At 36.0% G+C, this 25,093-nt stretch overlaps 1 protein-coding gene across 1 annotated transcript in view; it reads right to left on the bottom strand.

Moving 5' to 3' along the window:
* LOC127430170 (gamma-aminobutyric acid type B receptor subunit 1-like) overlaps positions 1-25,093 on the bottom strand; it is a 70,798-nt gene that overhangs the window by 41,094 nt on the left and 4,611 nt on the right. The window contains exons 4-12 of the mRNA XM_051679728.1: positions 24,841-24,979; positions 23,822-24,007; positions 23,674-23,691; positions 17,749-17,909; positions 8,200-8,334; positions 6,528-6,698; positions 2,813-2,914; positions 676-741; positions 302-493 (exon numbers count right to left, since the gene is read on the bottom strand). Of these exons, the coding sequence (XP_051535688.1) occupies positions 302-493; positions 676-741; positions 2,813-2,914; positions 6,528-6,698; positions 8,200-8,334; positions 17,749-17,909; positions 23,674-23,691; positions 23,822-24,007; positions 24,841-24,979 (1,170 nt within the window). The remainder of the gene's footprint in view (positions 1-301; positions 494-675; positions 742-2,812; positions 2,915-6,527; positions 6,699-8,199; positions 8,335-17,748; positions 17,910-23,673; positions 23,692-23,821; positions 24,008-24,840; positions 24,980-25,093) is intronic.

Raw genomic sequence — 25,093 nt, 5'->3', positions numbered from 1 at the left:
AGGGATGTTCAATTCTAATTCAAATTTAAAAATGCAACTATAATTATATAATTTAAAGACTTTAAAAAGGTGCGTATTGCTATGTAGTTGCTATCTGGAAGATGCTAATTAGCCCAAGTCAAAAATAATCCCTAATACTGCAAAATATCATTCCATTTCTTAATTAATACTTCCATCATGATATGTCTGAAGTCCTTATTGACAGTTTAATAGGCCACATGGTTTTTACATACAGAAAGCATTCACTTTAGTCATTAGTCATTCTCTGATATATTCTAAAAGCTCATCATGATTTACTCACCAGGTTGGAGGCACCGCGGACAGTCTCCGGGTTTAGCATGACAATTTCAGTGGTGACATGTCCTTCCACGGCTTCCGTCATGTTCTCCACTGTGCAGTTGATAGCTGGATCCTTGATCTTAAACCAGTTGTCTGCGTACCAGCCGATGAGGAACCAAACGTACTTCTTACCATAGAGTTTCTCTTTGAAAACCTGCCAAAGATGACACCATGTTTGGAAGATCTGCGCTTAAGTAATAATCATATTCAAATATTAATCTTAGTTAAGCCCCAGTGAGTTAACTCAAGTCGAACTGAATTGTGCTGAATTGATTCTGAATACACTGACAGCTCAGATCTACTGTACACACAAGAGGAACCACAATTGTAACTTGCCTCGCAAAACACCTTCCTGGCTTCCGTCTCGTAAAAGAGGCCGACGATGATTCTAGCATCTTGTCGCTGGAAAGATATCAGAGACAACAAAGACTTTTTTGTTCACACAGTACATTAATCCAGTACATTAATCTTTAGGACTGTACATATTGTCATTTTGTAAATGATGAAATCTGTGTACAGTATGACCTTATATACCTATCATGTCCCGAATGATGAAAAAATAATTGAAATCTGATCTTTCGACTGGAGCTTTTATCGGATTTCAAACAACATATGAATGAGATTTGAGGAAAATCGGATTTCATATGTTTTGTTTTTTGCTTTTTTGTTAAACGGATTGGAGTCAATATTCCAAAAAATTTGATTTTGCTGCCTGTCTGAAAAAAGCCAAAAAGAGAAAGAAATGTCAGACAATTGGCAACAAACAGCAAGTTTTTGTTTTGTTTTGTTTTTCTGGACTGGACTTTTCACTTTCCCACTATGACATAACACTAATTACACTTTGCAAATGATTTTCAAAAAATAAATAAAAAAATACATAAATAAATATATTATTTAATATTGGGCTAAATATTTTAGTCATAAGCCTAAGTATATGCCAAAAAAGGAAGTTATATCTTAGAAGGCTGTTGAATATTTGCAATGTATTTGCAATTATTTTTTTGATGATCTATTGTAAAATGAAATGGCACCATGGTTATTGCAATGATTTTAATGTGCTTTTTATTAGGCCATTAAATTTTCTACAGGTTATAGTCGAAATCCTGCCTTAACAACTTGTAATAGAGCATTAAGAGATTGATATTCTAATATAATATAATATATACATGTATGTTATTTTATATTATATTATATTATATCATTAGCATCTCAGTTTATATGGAAAAATGCTATTAGAGTTGGTAAGTTTGATTCACTCCAACGAATCAGTTTAAACAGTTCAAAACGTATCTTTTGGTATATTTCATATATGTTCATATATGTTTTAGTAAAATATTTGTAGATAAATATTGGTGTTTGTTACTATTGATGCATTTAAATGACAATGATTAAATATAATGGAGTGACTATTTGCAGGAGTAAACAGCACCTAACCATGTTTAATTTTATGTTACTATGATTTCACTACAAAATACCATGGTTATGCTATGGTTATTGAAGTAAAACCATGGTTAATTTTTGTAAGGGAAGGTTAGGGGTAGGGGTAGAATTGGTGTAGAGTGTGTGTGGGACTCTAAATAAACACAATAAACACACTGCAGTGATGCCCCTGCACTGTGTGTTCGCATCTTGATGCGTTTGGATGCTTAGTGTCTAGTGCAAATAGCCTCAGATTAAATATTGTTCTTTCATATATATACATTAAGCAAAACACAGCATGGACAACATGCCTTGATTACTTTTAACTAGGTTTTTACTGTATTTAACTTCTTGCATTAAACATTTTGAATTTAACTGTAGACAGCGGCTGATTGGTTGAAATTATGTTCCTTAATTAAATATCAATTTGAATTGAATTTTAATCAACAGGCTGAAAAATACTGAGATTTAATTTCTAGCCCAGCCCAAGTCCTATTCTTATGTGATCTTCATGCAATGCATTTGTTCAGTATAAAAGGCTGCCTAACTATGCAATGATAACTGTCAGTAGTGGTGTAGTAGTGTCTGGAAAGGTGGGCATACTGTGAATTTATGAAGGACCATTAGTTGCGCTCCCGCCTCCCGCAGCTCCGTACGCGTTTAGTGAGAATCTCTGTACACTTTTCAAATAAAATAAAAAATACAATTCACTCAGTGGTGCTGCGGCATCGCGTTAGTAGATTAAAAGTTCCAGATCAAAAGCCTACTCGTTGTTCTGGTGGCCATATGTATCATCACTTATTTTAGGTGGGCATACGCAAAATCCTAAGAAAGATAGGTGGGCATATGCATATGCCTACGTATGCCCTAGACTACACTACTGGTAGTAACTGAGACAGCAAGTGAGCCATTAGTCGATCTGACGACAGGGACCAATTATTCAGAGTGTTGATTTATTTCGCATAAGATTTTCATGCGCTCTGCCTGCAAGCTAGCTAACCAACATGGGCTGAGCAGAGGAAGAGAGCGGCTGGTACATTTTTCATCAAAGCACCTTCAGGTTTTTGACAGCCACCGCGGGATCAGTGAGGAAGCTCTGTCTCACGCTTATCTCAATGCCAGCCTCCTTCACTCGCTCTTCCAAATCATCCAACGTCTGGAGAGAAAAAGAGAGAAGAGTGAGACAGTGGAAGTGACAGGACAGGAGCGATGTTTGGGGAGAGAGAAGGATAGACAGGAAGAGAGCGCATAAAAAGATCAAGGAGTGAATGAAAGGAAGAAAGGAGAAGAGGGGAACAAATGGGGGTTGTGAGATGAATGGTCAGAGTGTATACCAAAGTAGAAGACAATGAAGTAATGGAAATGGAAGAAGAAAACAGTGTGGAAAAAGAGAGACAAAAATAAAAAGACAGAAATACCTCTTTTTTTTCAAGGCAGCAATAGAATAGTGTTTAAATGTATGGTAAATTTGGGTTTAAAGGGATAGTTCATGCAAAAATGAAAATTCTATTATCATTTACTCATTCTCATGTTGGTGACTGAGGCTAACTTTGTGCCTAACATCTCCTTTTGTGTTCCATTGAAGAAAGAAAGTCATACAGGTTTGGAACAACATGAGGTTGAGTAAATTATGGCAGAATTTTCATTTCTGGGTTAACTATCCCTTAAAGACTGCTGAACACAAGAATCAACACATGAGCCCTATTTGGACAGGACAAGTTTTCCCTGAGGAGTTTAGGGAAATTTGTGTTTCACAGACATACTTTGTACTGTATAATATCCTGTCTGAATCAAACACGTCTGTCTGTGTTTTTTTCACACAACCCCAGTAAAAATTCCAGAAAAAAAGGTTTTCAGCTAACTCAGTGGTCCTCAGAGGAATCTAATCCCATCTAGATTAGAACGTCTGTGATTGCGGTATATACATTTTTTCAGTGATTTTCAATTATTTAGACCATCGAATACTGTAACTAAAGCTCATTTTCTTGTTGAGACTGCCGACATCAATGAATTGGGAGAAGATGGTGGATATTAACAGGAGGGAAAGACTGGGATGAAAGTAACTGTGAAAAAGCGATGAGCTTCTGAAGAGATCATTAGTCTGGCTGGATTACACTAGCTCAATATTGAATCGATGCATGAGAGACTTATGGCTTAGTTCATATTTTTAGCAGTCAACATGAAGAAAAATGACTCTAGAAGTCCATCAGTGCTTAAGGAGAGAATAATCAGCCATGGTTTTTGCCACTCAGTATCAGGCATTAACCTTACTCTGAGTAAAGGGGTCATTGAGCTTGCTAACAGTTTAGGGAAAAAGTGAGACACTTTTCTGAAAATTACTTCCTTTAAATGGGGTCATCCTATAAATATTTATATCATTAATTTTTTTCCTTAGTTCCATTTATGTTACTCAAGGTTTTGTGTGCCACAAATTCTCTCTATGACCCTTAGAATTAAAGTTTTAGTTCACCCAAAAATGAAAATTCTGTAATAATTTATTTTCCCTCATGTTGGTCATATGAATTTCTTTCCTCCACAGAACACAACATGAGATGTTAGGCCGAAGGTTCAGTCTCATTCACCATTCACTTTCATTGTATGGAAAAAAAGATTCAATAGCTGCGTTTCCGTCCACATATTTTATGCGCATTTTGAGATATCGCATAAAACTGCTGGATGGAAACACCAAGATGTGAATAAAATCTCCAAAATGTGCATAAAAAATGTATATGCTCGCTTGAGGTGGATACATTTTTTATTCAATAAGAAGAAATGCGCATAAACTATGATGGAACACATTTACCGATTAAACTCCTATTGAATGTATTAGGAATGTAAGATGTGCATCAAAAAAGTAATGTGACTGGATTATAGCTCGTTCATAACTGGATGAACCAGCGGACCAGCATTTGAACTGTTGCTATGGTCAACCTGAAATAATGGTGTCTAGAAAATCCAAAGCCTGCAAAGAGTTTGCAGAGCAAATCAGTTGAATACAAACTTAAACTGTGCCAAAAAGCAGGTTTATTGACACTTTTAACAAGATAAAGACATAAGGATGGAGGAACACATACGCATAGCGCTCCCAGAACTATGTGACGTGCTGTCGCTGCAAGACATGAGACGAAGTTCTTTACAGCATTTTGTCTGTGTGCTTTAACCACGAGTATTTAATCAATAAAAGAGTCACAGTGGCTACAATTTCTCTGGAATTGATAACTTTGTTCTTTTGAAAACATGGGATGGAAAAGCAGCTTTATTCGCACATTGTTTTTGCAATATTACGGTTTTTCGCATAAATTAAATTCTCAACTTGGATGGAAACATAGCTTACAAAAGTGAAATGAGATTGTGAAATATCATTCTGCCTAACATCTCCTTTTGTGTTCTACGGAAGAAAGAAAGTGATACAGGTTTGGAATTAACAGGGTGAATAAATAATAACACAGTATCCTCATAGGGCCATGATAGAATCACATGACCAGCTGAATACTACTCAATCTCAGTAACCACCTTGTTATTGGAAACATTCACTCATGGATTAAATTAATCATGGCTGACTGTGTATAGTGAATTTTTACAATGGCACTGGTTACTATAAACTTTTGCGTTTGAATGATGCTGCATCCACACCACAAGGGGTCAGTGTAAGTCCAAGACGACATGCATAGAAATGACTGAGTGCACATTTAAGACCTTTATGTAAACATCCTCTTCACATGTATATTAAGAACAAGCCATTTTTGCCGTTTATTGTCAATGAGTGGTCTTTATGGACAGGGGAGAAAGTTTTGACATCTGAACATTACAGTATTGAACTCTTTTATTTCCAAAGGTCAGTGAAAATTCAAAAATTCTACATTCTTTTAATGACATATCTTCTTTAAATCCAACAGATACTCGAAGGAAAGCATTAAAATCTTACATGCAAAGTACTAAGACTTAGGCCACATGCACACATATATTTTTACGTTTGAAAACGCATCAATTTTGCAACATTTATGCCTCTCATCCACAATAGAGCAGTGTTTTCCTCTACTGAAAATAGAGCGATTCGAAAAATCTTTCCATTACCGCATACTTTGGAAAACAATGATGCTAGGAAATTGAAAACTGAGTTTTCAAATAAAAATGGATTAGTGTGGATGCGGCCTTCAAAGATGGTAAATTTCTTGGTTTCTCTGAATTTATAGGACTTTATAATGAGCTAATGCAAAAATCATGTTTGGCACCAGATCAGAAAGACACACAATCTTAAAGTTTTCTCAAGTGCTAAGACACATTCTCTGAAACCTATAAAACATATCTCAAAAATGATAACCACAAAATCAAAACTTCAAACTCAATTGTTGAAACCTCAACCTTTTAAACTTTCCCTTCAAATGGCTCACAAAACCATCAACCTCACAGATACACTGAACGATCATTACACACTCAAACCCCTTCCTCTTCCTCTCCACCTTCATCTCCTCCACCTCTTCCACCTCCACCGTCACCTCTTTCAACTCCATCTCTCCTATTTCTCCAACTTTACCTATGTCTGTATTGTTGTAATCCATATTTTCCAAAGCCATTATACTCCCCTGTAGCCCTTTTTATACATCCTGGTACAGCATTCTGATTGGTGTGTGAACACTTACAAGTGTTCAAATGGTGAGAATTATAATATATTATATCATTATATTATAGTGTCTATGCAATTGAGAATAGCACAATATGACCGTACTGAGCAGAATGAAAAGAGATTTAGCTCTGCATGCAGGACTGACCGAGGTAAAGACTTCAGTGGTCTGCTGGATTGTAGCGATCTTTGTCCATCCCCACTTCTGGAAGAGCCGCACACGGGTAGGATTATGAAGAGTTGCTGAGGGGTGCGTGCGGAAGAAAGTGGGGAAACGCTGTCGGTTAGATAAAGCTGGAGAACTAGAGCCGTACGAGAACTAGAGAGAAAGGAAGACAACATTGAAAATGTTTATTCAGCAATTTTTCTGACCTTATTTGATGCACATGAAAATAACAAAAAACTGAGCAAAGAGTGATTCAGATTTTTCCACATACTGTAAGAAGTGTAAATGTCAACCCAGTCAAGTCAGAGCTTTGTGAAAACTTGAATAGATATGTCAATCTACTAACTTTGTCATCCACTGTTCATGTTAGAATTCTTTGTTAGGTGTGACAGAGGAATGCTAACCAGAATTGTAACTTTTTCTTCCCAAAAATTTTCAAACAGGTTGCTTGAGAAATAAAACACTGGCAAAGTTTCTCTGAACTATATTGCGTAACGTTTAAACACGGTAATTTAGTTCTCAAAAGCTATCTCTCTTATTATGTATTTCAGGCATCTCTAGAGAGGTGGTTCGTTAAAAGTAATCTCACTTTTCCAACTTCTCTAATTTACATGAAGAAAAATGTCAAACTCAAACTCAAAGTCAGGTTTATGAACATTATTTAACAAAATTGTTCAGTCCTCGGAGGATGGCAGTTGATTTAAAGAGAATAATTAGAAAATGCTTATCCTTATTCTGCCAAATTGCTATGGGTACTTTGTGTATTTTATTCTTTTTATCCCTTTTCTCAATTTGTCTTTTGGTTCACTGGCTTTCTTGACAGCCTCTTTTGACCGTTTTTATTCGTCAACTTCTTCAATACAAACCGTCAACAAACTGCTCTCATAAAGTCAACAAGATCACAAATCCAAATCAAATCCATAATCTACTTGTAGTTAAAATCTATGCCAAAACCTGCATATTATATTATATTATATTATATTTGTATTGTTTTACAATAACATTATCTTAACTAGACTCGTTTTCAGATAATATATCTTGAATTAAGATCCTTATTTATACTACACTGAAAATGTTTTATTTTAATTTTTTTTTAAAGCAATAAACTAACAAAAGGTTGTTATGTTTACACAAAACAAAACAAAACATTCTACTTCTAGTTATAACTGTAATTTTTATAAAACATCAAAATGGTTTAATTATATGTCCCATTAAAACCTGTCCATGTCTTTTACGTTTCACCACTTTAGTTTAATCTTAAATGACAATAAACCAACTTTGACTTTATTTATCCCAATATGAAACAATATAATATTCTGCCAATGCAAAACACAGTAACTACACATTTTGTCAAAATGTAGTTACTGTATGATCAAAAATGGGCCTCTTAGTCTATGACCTGTCCTGTGACAGACGTTTGGCTCAACTATGCTCAGGTTCAGAGAAAACAGAGACTATTTTATAATCCACATTTGGCTGGAAAATCAAAAAACGTTAAAGCCATTTTTTCTCGGATTCAGTGTCGGCGTAGTTACTGTATTTTGGCTTTGTATGGAAGTTCAATGTTCTACTATTGAATAAAGGCGTATAGAGAAACCAGTGATCATCAATACAGATATAATGAGTTAGACAGAAATGTATATGGCACACACACCACTATGAGGTTCCACATGCGTGCTGCCTCTGCCACAAGCGTAGAAACAGAGCTGCAGCCTGGCATCAGGACGATCTTTATTGGCTCTGTGTACAGTAGGTCATACAGCAGCTTAGTGGCCTCTCCTGGATCGCACTAAAAAAGAGATGAGGGTCAGTAAATTATGGTTGAGTTTGTTTTTATTTGTGGGTGAACAGTCCTTTTTATTGTGGCATGCAAGATGTAAAAACTACACTTGAGAATGACAATAAATAAACGACCAAAGGAATCAGCATAGAAACATGAAACTGATGCCTCAGAAAAATCATCTCATTACTCTGCAGTGTGCACGAGCTGTAGCTGTGACCAAAGACCTTGTGTGCTTTTCCATTACAGTTCACTGTGACACATACAGCAGGAAGTGATTCACAAATGAGGGGGTGAAAGCTTGAATGCTGCAGATGTAGTCACACTGAGATTGTGCCCTTGGTGACAATCAGCAGAAACACCTAATTACCAGAACTGTCTAATACACTTTCATTTTCGTTAAAGTTAGAACTTAATGAGATGGTGCTGGCCTCAAAAACGAAGTCTGACAGGAACACTTTTGGACCTCTAAAAATATCACTGAACAAGACTCTGTGCAATAGCTTAGGTAGGCATGAGGTGTTTAGTGTGAGAATGCAAGGGATTGTGTGTTTGCAAGGAAGTAGATGAAAAGGCACATTTTACGAAGTGGCGCTCTGTCATGGAATTAAAAGTTGAGGAAATCTAGATTTGCCATATCCCTGTTTGATTTAAAACTGACCCGGCTCATTTCACACTCTCAAAACAGAGTTTACGCATTACTTTCTGTCCTATCCCACTCCTGGTTTACCTGTTCCAACATTAAACTGTATCAATTCGTCAACTGTCATTTTGTTTTCTGTCCTAAAATAAATAATTTCCCTATCATTAAGTATGAGTAATAGTAATAGTGATGCTTGCCTTAGGAAACATGTCTAATTCATTGGCTGAAAAATTATCAGACATCACTCATCATCAATCTAGTAAACTTCTCAAAGAGCCACATGTGGCTCACAGGTTGCTCCAGCTTTCCTCTGTCTCTCCAGATGACTCTTTATTCAGAACACGAGCTCATAGCAGCAGCCATCGAGAAGAACTGAAGACGCCTGATGTGAGGACAGCATTTATGTTCTTTAAGTCCCAGGGGCCTGAAGGTTATGCAGGTCTCAGGACTAGAATACTGAGTGCCAGATAAAAAGGCTGAAAATTCTCTATTTCTTAATGCTGACTTTGTTTGTTGTGTCTGTTTTAACAGAGGGTAACTGAACATTTTCATTTAAAAGACTAGGTATGCGAAGTGGTTAATGAGTTCTTGCCTCATTCAACACAGTGTAACTGTCAAAACTGTGGCACAGTGGTCATTACAAATGTTTTAAACATGTTGAGCTGTGCACAAAGGTGATAGAGGTTCGAGTCTGAACTAAAATGTGGCCTGCACATTTTATTTTTACAAATATCTAAACTTTCTTAAAACAAGTTCTAATATCGATATAATATTACAACTGAGAGATGAATACTTAGATCATAGGTTATCTGCTCACATTTGTAGTAAACAGTTAATGATATCTGGTATTGTATAACTGCAATATTTATTATTATTTTTTTTTTTTATTGTAAAATTCTGGTACAGTTTATTGTTGGCTACTGTATGAAAAATTGCAGGCACTTTTCCTTTATTTCCAAATTTGGGGGATTTACAGATACAGAAACAAGGACCCCCCTCCACTCTGCAAAATATCCCCTTTTCCTTCTTGCATGGAAAATGAAAGTCACACAGGTCTGAAACTACATAAGGGTGAGTAAATTAAGACAGAATTTTTACTTTTAGTTGAACTATCCCTTTAATGCAAGATGATACAGATTCGAGTATGGGTTAAAATGTGCCCTGCACTGCAAAAAATATTTTATTAAGGCCCAAGCACTGAAAGTGCGGAGGCCCTATTGCTTTTCTAAGGATTCTTCTTCTTCTTCATTTCAAGGTTTTCGGTACTTTTGGGGTATTTAAGATCCGTGAAAACTCTTTTGCACACATCAGAGTTGTCAGCCATCAGGGCTGGGCAAAAGTTCACACATGGGTGTGTAGGGGGGCTCTGTAGCGCCCCCATTAAAATGGGCATGTAAGATGGCCTCTGTAGCACTCCCATTTTCATCTACAGTCACCATATTGGTACAAATATAGTTCTCATTTTCTATAATCATAATTATAATTATTAGTTAATTATTAATTATTACAGGAAGTCGGCCATTTTGGATTGTTTTAATATTGCAGTCTCTGACTCCTCCTAAGGGATTCATGAGACTGTCACCACATTTAGAAAATATTATACCAAGACATTGAAGATGCTAAATTGTGAACAGATTTTTGATATATTGAAGAGTGTTGCCATGAAGAGGCATTAAATTAATGGCAAAAATGGGAAACAGGAAGTGTCTCATATCTTCTGTGTGCAGTGTGTGATTTAGATCAAAATTGAGATGTCTGTTTAGTCTTGAGGGCTAATCACATGGATGTGACTATTTTGGGTCACAGTCATATCACCACCACCTGGCAGCAGAAGTGTGGCTCTTTCAACAGACTTTAAAATAGTCCTCTTATATTTACTCAAAATGCTTCAAAATTGTTTAGAATAATGTCAAATGCCAAATGCACGTGTCCTCCTTGCATTGTTTTCCGAAAGCCACTGGGTGGAAATGGCCCATCATCGCTGCTTGCAGCTATATTTAATAATTATTTTTGTCTTGGTAAAGTAAAACAAGATAGCTTTACATTACAATTGTATGAGATATTAAAACTTGTTTTCAGAAATTGCTTTAAGAGAAAATGTCTTGAGTTATTGTTTTTTTCTTACCCTACTGGGAAATATATTTTTCAAAACAAACTAAACCAAAACAAAACTGGTTATAACTGTAGTTTTTATAAAACATCAAAATGGTTTTATTATATGTCCCGTTAAAACTTGTACATGTCATTAAAAACAGTATTTTACCATTTCACTGCTTAGTTTAAACTTAAATGACAATAAACCAACTTTGACTTGTCCCAATATGGATGTTTAGATATGTCTACTGTAAAACAATCAAAAATACTGATAAATGTTGTTTTGTTCCCATTCTCTCTCTTTTTCGCCAAAAGTTTTTACATAACAAAACATAAAAAAGAAACACAGAGAGATTCTGTGATTCAATTAGATTTTTTGATGGTTTAATATAAAAACTTCCATAAAGCGCAAGCTGCTAGGGAAATATGTAGCAATGGCTCCGTTTGTTTACTATAGAGAACCAAATGCTAAATGTCTCATTCCAGCAGAGCAAAACACACACAAGCATTACCATGACTCAGACTCTGAATGAACCTTTATCCACTGCTCTGCCGTACATTCAATTTCAAGTGTAGGTTTGTTTTCTTGAAGCTGCAATGTTACGACTCTGAAACCCTGATGCGAATGAATAAAGCATGCAATGGATATGTAAATCCTTCTCGTTACAGTCTGGATAAAACAGATGCCAATTAAAACACAGAAGGCACAAGTGTCTCATCAGGGCATCAGTCTCTCTCTCTCTCTCTTTCTCTACCTCTGTCTCACTCTGTCACGGTAAATAATTGATCAAAGTTTGCAGGCTGAGCTTTGATATATCCATGGCAACAGTCTGGAGAGGGTGAGTGTATTTGTGCAAGGGGGTCCTTGGAAATATCTGCTCCAACACACACACAAGCTGGACCTCAACTTGAAGCATCTCTGACCAGTCCTGCTGGGGTGTTAGTGATTCAAGAAAAAACAAACAGAAAATTCAAGCAAATCACGATTCCTGAACACCTTATGATTTGTTTCAGAATTAGCTATAGTGACAGCACAGATCTGAAGGATGGATGTAACCAAATATTCAATAACGGGAGGATCAAAGGTAAAATGTTAAAGATCTATCAAATGAAACATACATATTTATAGACCAAAATTCAGAATTTTGGGAGGGAATATGTCCCACTCAAGGTCCATGGTGGTTACGGCCCTGAACAGAACCAATTCCATATAGTGACCGACAGTGTTGAGGGTAACGTGTTACAAGTAATGTGTGTTACGTAATCAGATTACTTTTTTCGAGTAACGAGTAAAGTAACGCAATTTTTTTGTATTTTAGACCATAACATCGGAGTTACTTTTTAAATAAAGTAACAAGTTGTATGCGGTCAACCAGTGGCATCTGTATGCACCTTGGATCAACTCAAAACAAGCGTGCACTGAGATGTGAAAAATATTATTTTATTATCAGACACATTTCTTGAACATGTTAGGCTGGAATTCCCCATAGAATTTTATCCTGACTTTTGAAAAACATCTTAAGTTGACTCTGACATTGTCGATGGGCACAGCACATGATGACATATATGATGCAGGTTCAAGTTTTGGACTTCGCTGCTTTAGGTAAGACAGTGGTTATTCTGCATTGTTCATACTGGCTGCCATGTTGATGGAAAAACAAATCATGCATATTCATGTTATTGATTCTTTATTATAAATATGACATGTAGACCTAATTTCTAAATATCTGTTTGTTTACTATGTTGTTTTGACATGAGTGTTGTACAGTAGCTAGTATGACCTGTAATGTCTCTTGGATGCAATGCATGGCTTATTTGTATGGAATGCACAGCACAGCAGAAGAGAAAGTGGCTGTGAGAAAAAAGTTACACAGAAGTAACACAAAAGTAATGCAATGCTTTACTTTCCATAAAAATGTACTTTTTAATTAATAACGTTACTTTTTTAAGGAGTAATGCAATATTCTAACGAGTTACTTTTAAAAGTAACTTTACCCAACACTGGTGACCAATGGCTTTTGTGTTCAAATAGTGAATTAAAAGTCAATATAAAAATGCAATATTTTTATAGGGGAAAATATAATGAAATCAAAATCATTCTAATATAGTGGCAACAGTTATTATTATTGCTAAGGCAAGCATCACTTCATGATATTTCAAGTTAGGCATATAAACAAACCTCAAACAATAAGTATTGAACTTTGGCATATTGAACTTGTATCACAACGTTTATACAATAGATATCAATGATGCATCATATTGTGCGGACTAAGTAAACTATGTGATCGGACTTTAGAATGATAACGATAAAACAGGCACAAAAAAACAAATCCCATTGACTTACATTGGTGGAAAGACCAGAGCAATATAGCAACCAAAATATCATAGAGACAGCAACCTAACAACAACCTAGCAACAACTCAGAACCTTCTAGCAACCACTTATGCATTGTGCTGGCAGGTTTTGCATGCATTAGCACCACTCACATTTCAGAAAATCTAAAATTCTTCACAAACAATTAAAAAAAGATCTTTATTCTGCACCCAAGGCATGGCATGGGTTATAAAAACACCCATTTATAAAATAAATATTTAACAAATGTCAAATGAAATTGGGAATTTGGGGGTGACTTTCATGTTTTATGAAAATGTTGCTCTGCGTGATAATTGGTTGTTTGAGAGAGATTAACAGAATGCCACAACATGCCTGAGATTCTTTGAACATTAATTAAATGCAAACTCCACATCAAATTTGATTTTCTCCCTTTGTAATTACATTTCTGACACCAGAAGCAATTTTGATTAGAATCACATTCAGGTATGAAGTGCTCCCCAATCAAGAGAGAATGCCGGAAATATCTGCTGGCTTAAATGTCAACGAGTCTGAGCACTTCACACCTGCTCTTCAGTATCCAATGCGCACTAAAACTTTGACATTTATACAATGTCGACACTCTGCCTTCTCCATTATTGCATTTTTCTTCTTGTGCACCATGTCTTGAATTTTTATTAAGATTAAAATAATATTAGAACTGAAAGATGGAGACTTACAGTAGATCATAGGTTATATGCTGACATTTTTAGAAAACTAATTTCTGGTATTGCAAAACTGCAATATTTTCATTCAATTTTAAAATTGTGGTACTGCTTATTTTGTTGGCTCCTGTATGACAAATCGCTTATGCTTTTCCTCATTTGTAATTTGCTTGAGATAAAAGCAACTGCTAAATACATTTTTTAAATTTTTTTATTACCTTTACAGACAGGACAACCAGGGCTTGGGTTAAGGGGGGATGTGAAGGCATGGCATCCCCCTTGTTGCAAGAAATACCAAAAAGCATCCCCCTTGTAAAACCACCGTCCCCCCTTACCATCCCCTTTAGATCAATTGTGTCATGTATTACTTAGAACTCATCATGCAAGTAAAATATTTAATTTTCTACATTTGATAAATAACAGATTTCAAATAATGGTGATTTGCTGGTCAGAATTAGATTTCGACATGTATGAAGTTGCCAGATTTCTATAGGTGAAATCCCCCTATCAAATCTTGTCATTTGAACAGTTAGGAAATATTCTGCCAGGGTGACGCTTTAGACACGCAATCTGGCAACCATGAGCACGCAAGCTCTCTCTCCAATGAGAAAAGACACCGGTTTTCTGAAAACACTGGCCGGTATGTCGGAGTTTAGTGATGGGTTGATTTGTCCTTCCTAGTGTTCACATGAAAGTTACGCCACTGAAGGTAATGCAAGTTTTCGAAGGTTTCACGCACTTTCAAAAATGGCCAAGGGAATAGTGCAAGGAAATCTTTTGTCTTTCTTTAAAAAAAAGAGAGAGAGAACAGAATGTAAGATATTGCTATGACAAGTGTTCAGTTACAACATGTACATATTTTTAACTCAAAAATGTTGGGGGTTTCGCACATAAAACGCTTTTGTGTGTAGAACAACTGTTACACCACTTTTTAAGCATGACTCTCAAGACTGAGCATGAAGTTTTAAAAACATCTGATATTTATTTTGACATTTATATGAAATGGCACATTTTGTCCAAGTCATTTTTTTATTTATTTTTTATCCCCTTTTCTCCCCAATTTGGAATGCCCAATTCCCACTACTTAGTAGGTCCTCATGGTGGCGCAGTTACTCACCTCAATCTAGATGGCGGAGGACAAGTCTCAGTTGCCTACGCTTCTAAGACTGTCAATCTGCACATCTTATCACGTGGCTTGTTGTGCATGACACCGTGGAGACTCACAGCATGTGGAGGCTCATGCTACTCTCCGCAATCCACGCACAACTTACCATGTGCCCCATTGAGAGCGAGAACCCCTAATCACAACCACGAGGAGGTTACCCCATATGACTCTACCCTCCCTAGCAACCGGGCCAATTTGGTTGCTTAGGAGACCTGGCTTGTGTCACTCAGCACACCCTGGATTCGAACTTGCGACTCCAGGGGTGGTAGTCAGTGTCAAAACTCACTGAGCTACCCAGGCCCCCATGTGGTGTAACCTTGGGAAAACTTGATATTTTTTGACTCAAAAATTCATAATATATATATAAATTTTACTTTGAAAAATGTATTTGAAAACTTTTTGGAAATGAATGATGAAATTGTTTATACTCTCATGTAGTCAAGGTGCAAAGAAAGAATTATTATATTTTTTACTTGATGGTTATACCACATGACAATTTTAAAGTTTTAACTATTTTTTGTAGAAAATGCTATAAAGGTTTTTCAAAAATTTATGAAGCAAAATTGGACACAAAGATTACATTTCTGAGAACATGACACAAGTGTTTTAAACTAGATTTTTAAAAGATTTTTTAACACCTTAGACAACCCATAAGTATATAACTTTGACAACTTTAACAAATCAACCACTGAGGACAACCCTTCATTCTGCTAAATATCGCCTTTTCATTCTCCTTTTCCACGGAATATGAAAGTCAAATGGGTCTGGAACGACATGAGGGTGAGTAAATGAAGACAGAATTCTTAGATTCGGTTGAACTATACCTTTAATGCAATACAGGTTATCTGGCAGAGCACTCCGCTCAGCCTAAAAGTTAATGTTCATCTGCAAGGTCATGAGTGATCAGACAGGTACTGCAGATCTTTCTCCTTACTCATACTCTCATGCATGAGTCTGCAGAAACATCTCCTTATCCTTACACGATCTACAGGGTTGCAAGTTTGTTTGAACTGTGGTTTCACTAGTGTCTGTTGCCATGCCAACCTTCCTCTCCCTGATTCTTTCTCTATACTGAGTGTGATTGCAATGCAGATTGCAGTTCACCAATCACAACCATGATACAACACATTTCAGTCCAGTCAGAGCACTCTTTAACTGTTTACTTGATTACAGGGGTTCTTAGAAATGTCATGCAACATCGGGGCACTGAACTGCCCCACTTTGAACTTTCAAAGTGTTACATATTCTTGGGCAGTGATGCCAGAGATGTCACAATTGCATATGCTTGCACATATTTTTATCAGATATTATGGTATGGTAGTCAAAGGATTAAAACCTCACTAACATTTTTGAAGATATACAAAGAATGATTTTCTGATTTAACTGCGCTATCTTTATGGGTGCTGAAGGAATTGAAACTGTTATCAAGACAACCAACTTATCTGCAGAAGTCAAGGAGAAATGTTCCACTCCAGCGGTGCATATCGTAGTGAATTAATCTTCATTTTGAAATGGATTTTAAATCCCTATTTAAAAATAAACAGACAAAATACCCTACAGAATAAACTTTTGAAGCAAACTCTACAACACTAAAGGCATACATAAGCATTCATGGTGAAAGACTTTGGGTATATATTTGGGAATCCAAATTACTTTCTGCAGCTGAAGCCTTAAAGGCTGCTGATAACAGCCACGTGCAGTGAGCTGTGAAATATTAATGTACCAACAACTGCAATGTCAACTTGACACCAACTCCTGAATCTCAAGATACAATCATGCACACGTTAATGAAACACCTGCTAAATGCTGATTACTTTTGCCATCTTAAAAGAATGTTTAGTACTTATCTATGTTTCACTTCTTGAGCATAAAGTAAAATGACACTAATAAATTAAAGGAAGGTAAACAGAGCTATAGTATATCTTCTTTCCCTAGTACTTACCCAAAAGCCCCTAAATAAAATTAATTAAACTATGGTGCATTTCTTCATGATTGAACAAACACTATTGCTGGCATAATGCATGCACATTACATTATAATTAAGATGAGTTGAGAAGCAAGCAAGCCAAGGTCTCTGTCTCTAATAAGGTTGGTTTGGTTTTATGATGGATGTCTAACATTGACATGAAATACATTAGAAATCTTTCTGCAATATTTAGTTCTTCAGCAGATACTTTGTAAGTTATGATTTTGTACTTTCACTTTGCATAATATGATCTCTAGGGAAATCCACTACAAATCCACTACACTAAAAGCACATGTGCTGGACCAGTTTCATTTTTATGCATATATATTTAAAAAATGTAGCAATGCTATATAAAGTTTGTCAAACATATTTGAGGTAGCTGTCCAGCACTGACATTTTAAAACTACAGTATATTCACCCATCATATCAGTATTGTTATTGATATTGCAAATAAATTACTAATAACATATAGTATGTGTAAATTTGACATTGTAAATGTAAAGTGTTGCCAAGTGCTTACCATACTGTCGTAATGAATGAGCTCCAGCTCGTAGTCCGGCAGAATGTCGCTCCGGTTGTTCACGAGATCTAACGCCATCTGAGCTGCGGGGAGACACGCTTGACCACCGGGCCATCCTCCACTCATGGGGAACAGAGCTCCGATGTAGAGTTTTTTCTTGCCTGCAATCGCACATGGCCAGGAGAGAAAGATAAGCAGTGCGTAAAAGAGAACCACGCTCCTCCAAACTCTGTCCAAGGTCCTGATCCGCTCCATCGGTGCCATCTGAATCCAATTAGCTATTTATACACTTTAAAATTAAATTGTCCACAGATGCTAAATACAATCCACACGTGCGATGGATCCAGTAAGTTGAACACGGAAAAACCGCGGCACAGGACACTTTACGCGCAAAAAGACCAATTTTATGCGCAAAGGGCGCGTAATGTGTGTGGGTCTCTTGTCGCAATATGATATTGGAGGCTGTTTAACCACAAACTGAATACTTGTTGGGCTATATATTTTTCACAAAGCATAAGGGGATACTTTCATAACTGGTGTGAGTCGAAGCGCTTTAAGCCATATCTTTGACCTCTTAGAGCTATTGAACTCCTCTTGCGCGGTGTCTAAGATCTTCTTTCGAATCTTAAGAGTCTTCGAAATCTTTTAGAATCTTCAGAATATTTTAGACTCTTTGAAATCGTCAGAAACTTTTAGAATCGTGTGGATCTTTAGAATCTTTAGAGTCGTTTGCATCTTTTCGGCAGTTTTGAATACACACGACACCAATCCTTTAATAAACTATTAGAGCGCGCTTCACCAAAATATAAAACCCCAAAACTATAGTGATTACGCTTTGAATATATTGACTATAGAAACAACTGCAGCATCTGGCAGTTACTGTCTCTTGCCCTTTTACAACCACAGTCGGTGGGTTTGTACAGCTATGCTCATGTTGCACGACAGAAGAGAAAAACTGGTGGTGTTGCGCGACATTTTTGGTCAAAACGCGCTCCGCAAATCCTCTCCTCGGCCGTTGCTTTATTTACCGCGCCGTTCGCGAAACGTGATAAAGTTTAAAGCTGTCGAGCCTATTATCTGATCAGAATATTGGAATGTCAGAATATTGGAAAAGAGCAATTCTGCTGCGGCATAATCCTTTAATCCGCCGGGAGGAAAGGGGGAAGGATTGACCACCAAATGCAGTGATCCGCACTCAAAGCAGGCAACAAGAGAACTGAGGCTCTGAGAGATGAACAGCGCTGTTGTATATAGCTGAAGGGTAGGCTGGGGGGGGGGGGGGTTAAGGTGTATATCCATAATAATCATACAGTTTTCGAATCACTTTCAGAATCACTTTCACTGAATTAGAATAGTTTTCAAAAGCCTTCCAGCTAATGCATAATAAACCAAAATTATGCAAAACTCTAAATCTATCTATCTATCTATCATGTCTGTCCATCCATCCATCTGTCTGTCTGTCTGTCTATCTATCCACCCATCCAATCATCCATCCATCCATCCATCTATGAGATATTATTTGTAGTAGGCTACTTCTTTGTACTTGCCCATAATGACAACTCATACAGCTTGAATGCCCCTACAGTATTCAGTCTCTCCTTACCCATTCATTCTAAATACTCTAAAACAAGACAGTATTATTGAAATTGATGACTTGCACCACTCCTAAACCTCAGCACCTGAGACACAGCTGTGACATTTGGAGCACTCTTTGAATCTGCCCTCTCCATATGCCAGTCATTAATTATTCACTCCTGATCTTTAGTTGTTATTTAATAAAAGAAAGGCTTGAGGTGCCTCCTGCAAGGCTATATAATTACCCCCTAGTTAATGTGATAAATAAATACACAGTCTTTTAAAATAGGATGTGATTTTATGTACAAGGACAGTTCTAGTTCATAGAAGATCTGCATCCTATGGAATGTAAAAGAGGGTTTTATAGAAGGTTGGCAACAAAAAGGTCACCTTTATGCTGTATGATCCTTTAACAAGCATGGGAAGAGCAATGTAATCACCAGCCCGCACACACATGCTCGAATTTATGCAGACACACACTGTGCAGAAATACACACACAACCTCATATACATACAAGCATACACACTGGACAGAGATACACACACATAACAGCACACTTTGGCCGAGTGTTAATCTTCAGCCTGCTGAGAGTGCACTATGTAGGCGGTGATCTCTCACTGTGAGCTAACACAGGGAGCCAGAGAGAGAGAGCATTTGCGTTGCTTGATGGTCATAATCAGCAGAGCTGAAAGGAATAAGGGTAAATGAAAGGAAGGACAAAGGGGTTGAGAGAAAAGGAAGAGAGGAGACTCAAAATTGTGCACTGGCTAAAGTTGTAATGATCTGATGGAGCAGAGAAATCGAGCGGGCTCGCACTCGAAGGTAATATGACAGGGAAAGTTGCATGATAATAATTGGATGATAATAAAAATGTGGATGAATTTTGGGATAGATGAAGAAATAGTATAGGGGAGAACGGGGCTAGTTGTCACACGGTGAAGTTGTCACAATGGCTATATCTCAGTAACTGTAAGGTTTTTAGTCAAAAGTCCAATTGCTCAAATGCCTGTTTTCGATTGTGTGTGTTTCAATTATGTTTGCGAATTCGATAATTCCAAAATTCCATTTGTGTATTAGGTGTTGGGTAAACAAGTGAACATAATAAATACGATTTTGTTCAAGGTACGTGGCTCAACTGTAGGTACTTTTCAAAAGTAACCCACACTGTGAGAAATGAGTCAGAAGTGAAAAAATGGCCTCAGCTCAGTCTTCCCTATTTCTATGAATGTTATCTAGTCAGGTCAAGTCAATTTTATTTGTATAGCACTTTTCAGAACACACATTGTTTCAAAGCATCTTTAAAGAAAATGATGCAGTAACAGAAAATGATGCTGTTATGTCTTAAAATCCTCATTGTGCAGTTTAAATGAATAACTCAATCATGCCTTAAATTTTATTGTCTTTAGGCCACCATTGAGCAAGCCAAAGGCTCTTGTAATCTGGGAGTTCTGACAAAAAATATTTACATTTAAACTGTTTCTATGGGCAAAACATAAATTAATTGTTCGAAAAACAAGTTAGAGGTTAGAAATATGCAATGCAAAGCAAAAATAATCAAAAATTCCTTTAAATTGAAATGTGTAATTTTTAACAGAATTAAATTTAGTAAAACTTAATATATATATAGGGTACACTAATTGATGTAAAGGCACACCTACAGGAAAATGAACTTTTTTCTGGTCAAAAAGTGTATCAAGATTTGAGAAATACATATATTTTTATTGAATATCAATGGAGCAACATAATTTATGTGAAAAGAAAAAACAACAGACGGTTGTTTTGAATAAAAATTCATTTATTTAAAAAAGGTGGCGAGGGGGCCTTTTACCCCATCTGGGGTAAAAGGCTCCCTCACTTGGGGTAAAAGGCCCCCAGGGGGTTATACTGATATAGTGTAGATAACGGGGCAATGGTTTTTTGTCAACTTATGCAAATACTTTTGAAACAGCAATATACGTTTTTGAGTAACAAATTAAGGTAGTGCTTATTCAAAATAATCACTTCAGAAAAGGGTGCGTAATTTCTTGTTCATTTCAATCACATTTGACATTTCATAACATCTCAAGTATTCTATAAACAAATTAATCTCCATTGTTATTTGATCAGTCAATGTGAGCCCACTTTGAACATTCTTCATAACAAATCTATTCCCTCCACTTAAGAAAAACAGTGTGTTTAATAGGGGCCTTTAGCTCCTGCAACAGGAAGGATTTTAACCCCAAATACTCTCCTTTCACTTATTGGACAGTTGTTGATGTTTTATATATATATATATATATATATATATATATATATATATATATATATATATATATATATACACACACACACACACACACAAACTGGCGGCCAAAAGTTTAGAATAATGTACAGATTTTGCTCTTATGGAAATAAATTGGTACTTTTATTCACCAAAGTGGCATTCAATTGATCACAATGTATAGTCAGGATATTAATAACATGAAAAAGTACTATTACAATTTGAAAAAAAAAATGTCAGAACTTCTTAAACTACTTCAAAGAATTCTCCAGTGCAGCAATAATTCTTGGCATTCTTGCTGTCAGTTTGTCCAGATACTCAGGTGACATTTCACCCCACGCTTCCTGTAGCACTTGCCATAGATGTGGCTGTCTTGTCGGGCACTTCTCACGCACCTTACAGTCTAGCTGATCCCACAAAAGCTCAATGGGGTTAAGATCCATAACACTCTTTTCCAATTATCTGTTGTCCAATGTCTGTGTTTCTTTGCCCACTCTAACCTTTACTTTTTGTTTTTCTGTTTCAAAAGTGGCTTTTTCTTTGCAGTTCTTCCCATAAGGTCTGCACCCCTGAGTCTTCTCTTTACTGTTGTACATGAAACTGGTGTTGAGCGGGTAGAATTCAATGAAGCTGTCAGCTGAGCACATGTGAGGCATCTATTTCTCAAACTAGAGACTCTGATGTACTTATCCTCTTGTTTAGTTGTACATCTGGCCTTCCACATCTCTTTCTGTCCTTGTTAGAGCCAGTTGTCCTTTGTCTTTGAAGACTGTAGTGAACACCTTTGTATGAAATCTTCAGTTTTTTGGCAATTTTAAGCATTGTATAGCCTTCATTCCTCAAAACAATGATTAACTGACGAGTTTCTAGAGAAAGCTGTTTCTTTTTTGCCATTTCTGACCTAATATTGACCTTAAGACATGCCAGTCTATTGCATACTGTGGCAACTCAAAAACAAACACAAAGACAATGTTAAGTTTCATTTAACAAACCAAATAGCTTTCAGCAGTGTTTGATATAATGGCAAGTGATTTTCTAGTACCAAATTAGCAATTCAGCATGATTACTCAAGGATAAGGTGTTGGAGTGATGGCTGCTGGAAATGGGGTCTGTCTAGATTTGATCAAAACTGACTTTTTTCAAATAGTGACGGTGCTGTTTTTTTACATCAGTAATATCCTGACTATACTTTGTGATCAGTTGAATGCCACTTTGGTGAATTAAAGTACCGATTTCCTTCCGAAACAGCAAAATCTGTACATTATTCCAAACTTTTGGCCTCTAGTGTGTATATATATATATATATATATATATATATATATATATATATATATATATATATATATAATCACCTTAAACCAAATCACCAAAACTGAAAATGACAAATAATTAGCAACTAGCTATATAGCTATTAATTAGCTATATAAATTTGCAATATAAAAAATTATATAAATAATATTAGATCAAATTGCCTCAAAATCAACCTTTAGACATTACACAATGATCTTATGGATCAGGAAAATTTTGCAGTATAGTGTCAAACAGGTGTTTAGGAAAGTCCTGTGGTAGTTTTTGTTGCTATTTTGTTGCTAAAAATAAAATCAAAAGAAGCGTTTTACACCAGGGAGCCTTTTGCCCTGTTGTACCCTACTTTTTTATTTGTTTTTGTTAAAGATTACTCAATTTAATTTGATAACTTTGCTATTAAATTAAATGCAGAAATCTTACAATTATAATAGTTTTATTTATTTATTTTTATTTAAAAAAAAAAAAAAAATTAATGTGGCATTGTTCAAGAATGATGGTAAAATACAGCCCCCTAGTGGTTAAACAAATCTTTACAATTAAGATAGAAATTTCATCCAATTGAAAAGGTATATTATTTTAGAAACAGACATTTATGTGTTTCGCAAAACTCTTAACAGAAGCCCATATGTTACATATGCTAATATACTAAACACCAGACTCTGCTCTGTGTGTGGTTATTTTGAAACAAACTTCGCACTCAAAACTTCAGTATTTTGGAAATCTTTGGAAATCTTCTATCTGGGATGAGAAATAAACTCTTTGAGATCATTTTGCATCTTACCTGTATAGTTCCTGTCATCTAATGATGGTCAAATTATAGGAGAAAAAGAAAATAAAATAGAGCCACATGTTAAGAGAAGGATTCATATGATTAAAAAAAAACATACATTTGTGTCTGTTTTATATGACAGAACCCTGAACATACTCACACACACAAAATGGTTTAGGTGAATCCCATTTGCCGAGTTTAGTGCAGTGAGAGATGTTGAAACCTTCCAATAGGAAGCCTGCATGGCAGTTGTAGTGAAGAACTGTGCCCTCTACTGGTTGTCCATGAGGCTGCAGCGCCACCCTCCCGTTCTCAAGAGACATCCACGACCGCGGGCAAACCAATACTGAGGATTTTAACAACACTTTTAGCACATCCTTTTAGCACATTTTGATAATCTTGAAAATACACAGCCTTGAATTTAATGCCACAACCCCTACAACACACTATTTTTGAAGTGCATAATTAAAAATGCAATGAAATGTTACATTATATAATTTATTAGTAATTTATTTATTTAATTATTTGGTTGAACTGCGTGAGATCTCAAAGTACTGCACATAACTGCAAAAACATAAATTAATTATATATATATATATATATATATATATATATATATATATATATATATATATATATATATGATATTGATATGTACAGTATACATAGATATATAGCATATAGAGTGGTCCTGGTATTTGGGCACTTAAGCAACACTTAAATTGAATTAAGTGACATCTGCAAGTAAATGATATTGACTAAATTCACATTTACTGGACATTTTGACATTAACCATTTCATTACTTCTACCCAACTGGTCATTTTTAGTAAATGTAAATGAACTTCATCACATTAACTGTGGACATGTTTTACTAAGTCTAACCAGCAGAAAGTGTCGGAATACTTTTGATCCTAATTTTTAACAGTAAATCTTTTGATTTTTTCCCCATGCAAAATCTAACAAACTTCTTTTTATGAAATATTTTGCTTGAAAAATGTCATGCTTTTGCTATCTTCCTTTAAAATGAATGCCATGCGGTTTGATATTCGTTATTTAATTCAATGACAATCAAAGATTTTTTTTAGTGTTGCTTGAGTGTCCAAATACCTTTTGGGCACACTGTATATTTATACATTAATCAATGCCAAATGCACAGCATGTGCAAGAACTACACTTACAGCATCTGCTGAGCTGGTTTATGTCAGTCCAGGTGCCATTGGCAAGGCACTTTCGGACCTTAGGCCCTACAATAATTCTGCTTCCTCTACAGATATATTCTATCTCATAGTCCAGCGGCAAGATCTGCACACTGCGAATCTACAGAGAGAAAAAAAAGAAAGCGAGAATTTTAAAGATTGAATTAGGCATTGTTCAGGGTCGATCATCCTATCAGAACTGACACTGATATTTATAACTGTCAGTGTAATGTGC

The sequence above is a fragment of the Myxocyprinus asiaticus genome, chromosome 39 (assembly GCF_019703515.2).
Source record: "Myxocyprinus asiaticus isolate MX2 ecotype Aquarium Trade chromosome 39, UBuf_Myxa_2, whole genome shotgun sequence".
Lineage (NCBI taxonomy): Eukaryota > Metazoa > Chordata > Actinopteri > Cypriniformes > Catostomidae > Myxocyprinus > Myxocyprinus asiaticus.
This window is presented reverse-complemented; position numbering and strand designations above follow the sequence as displayed.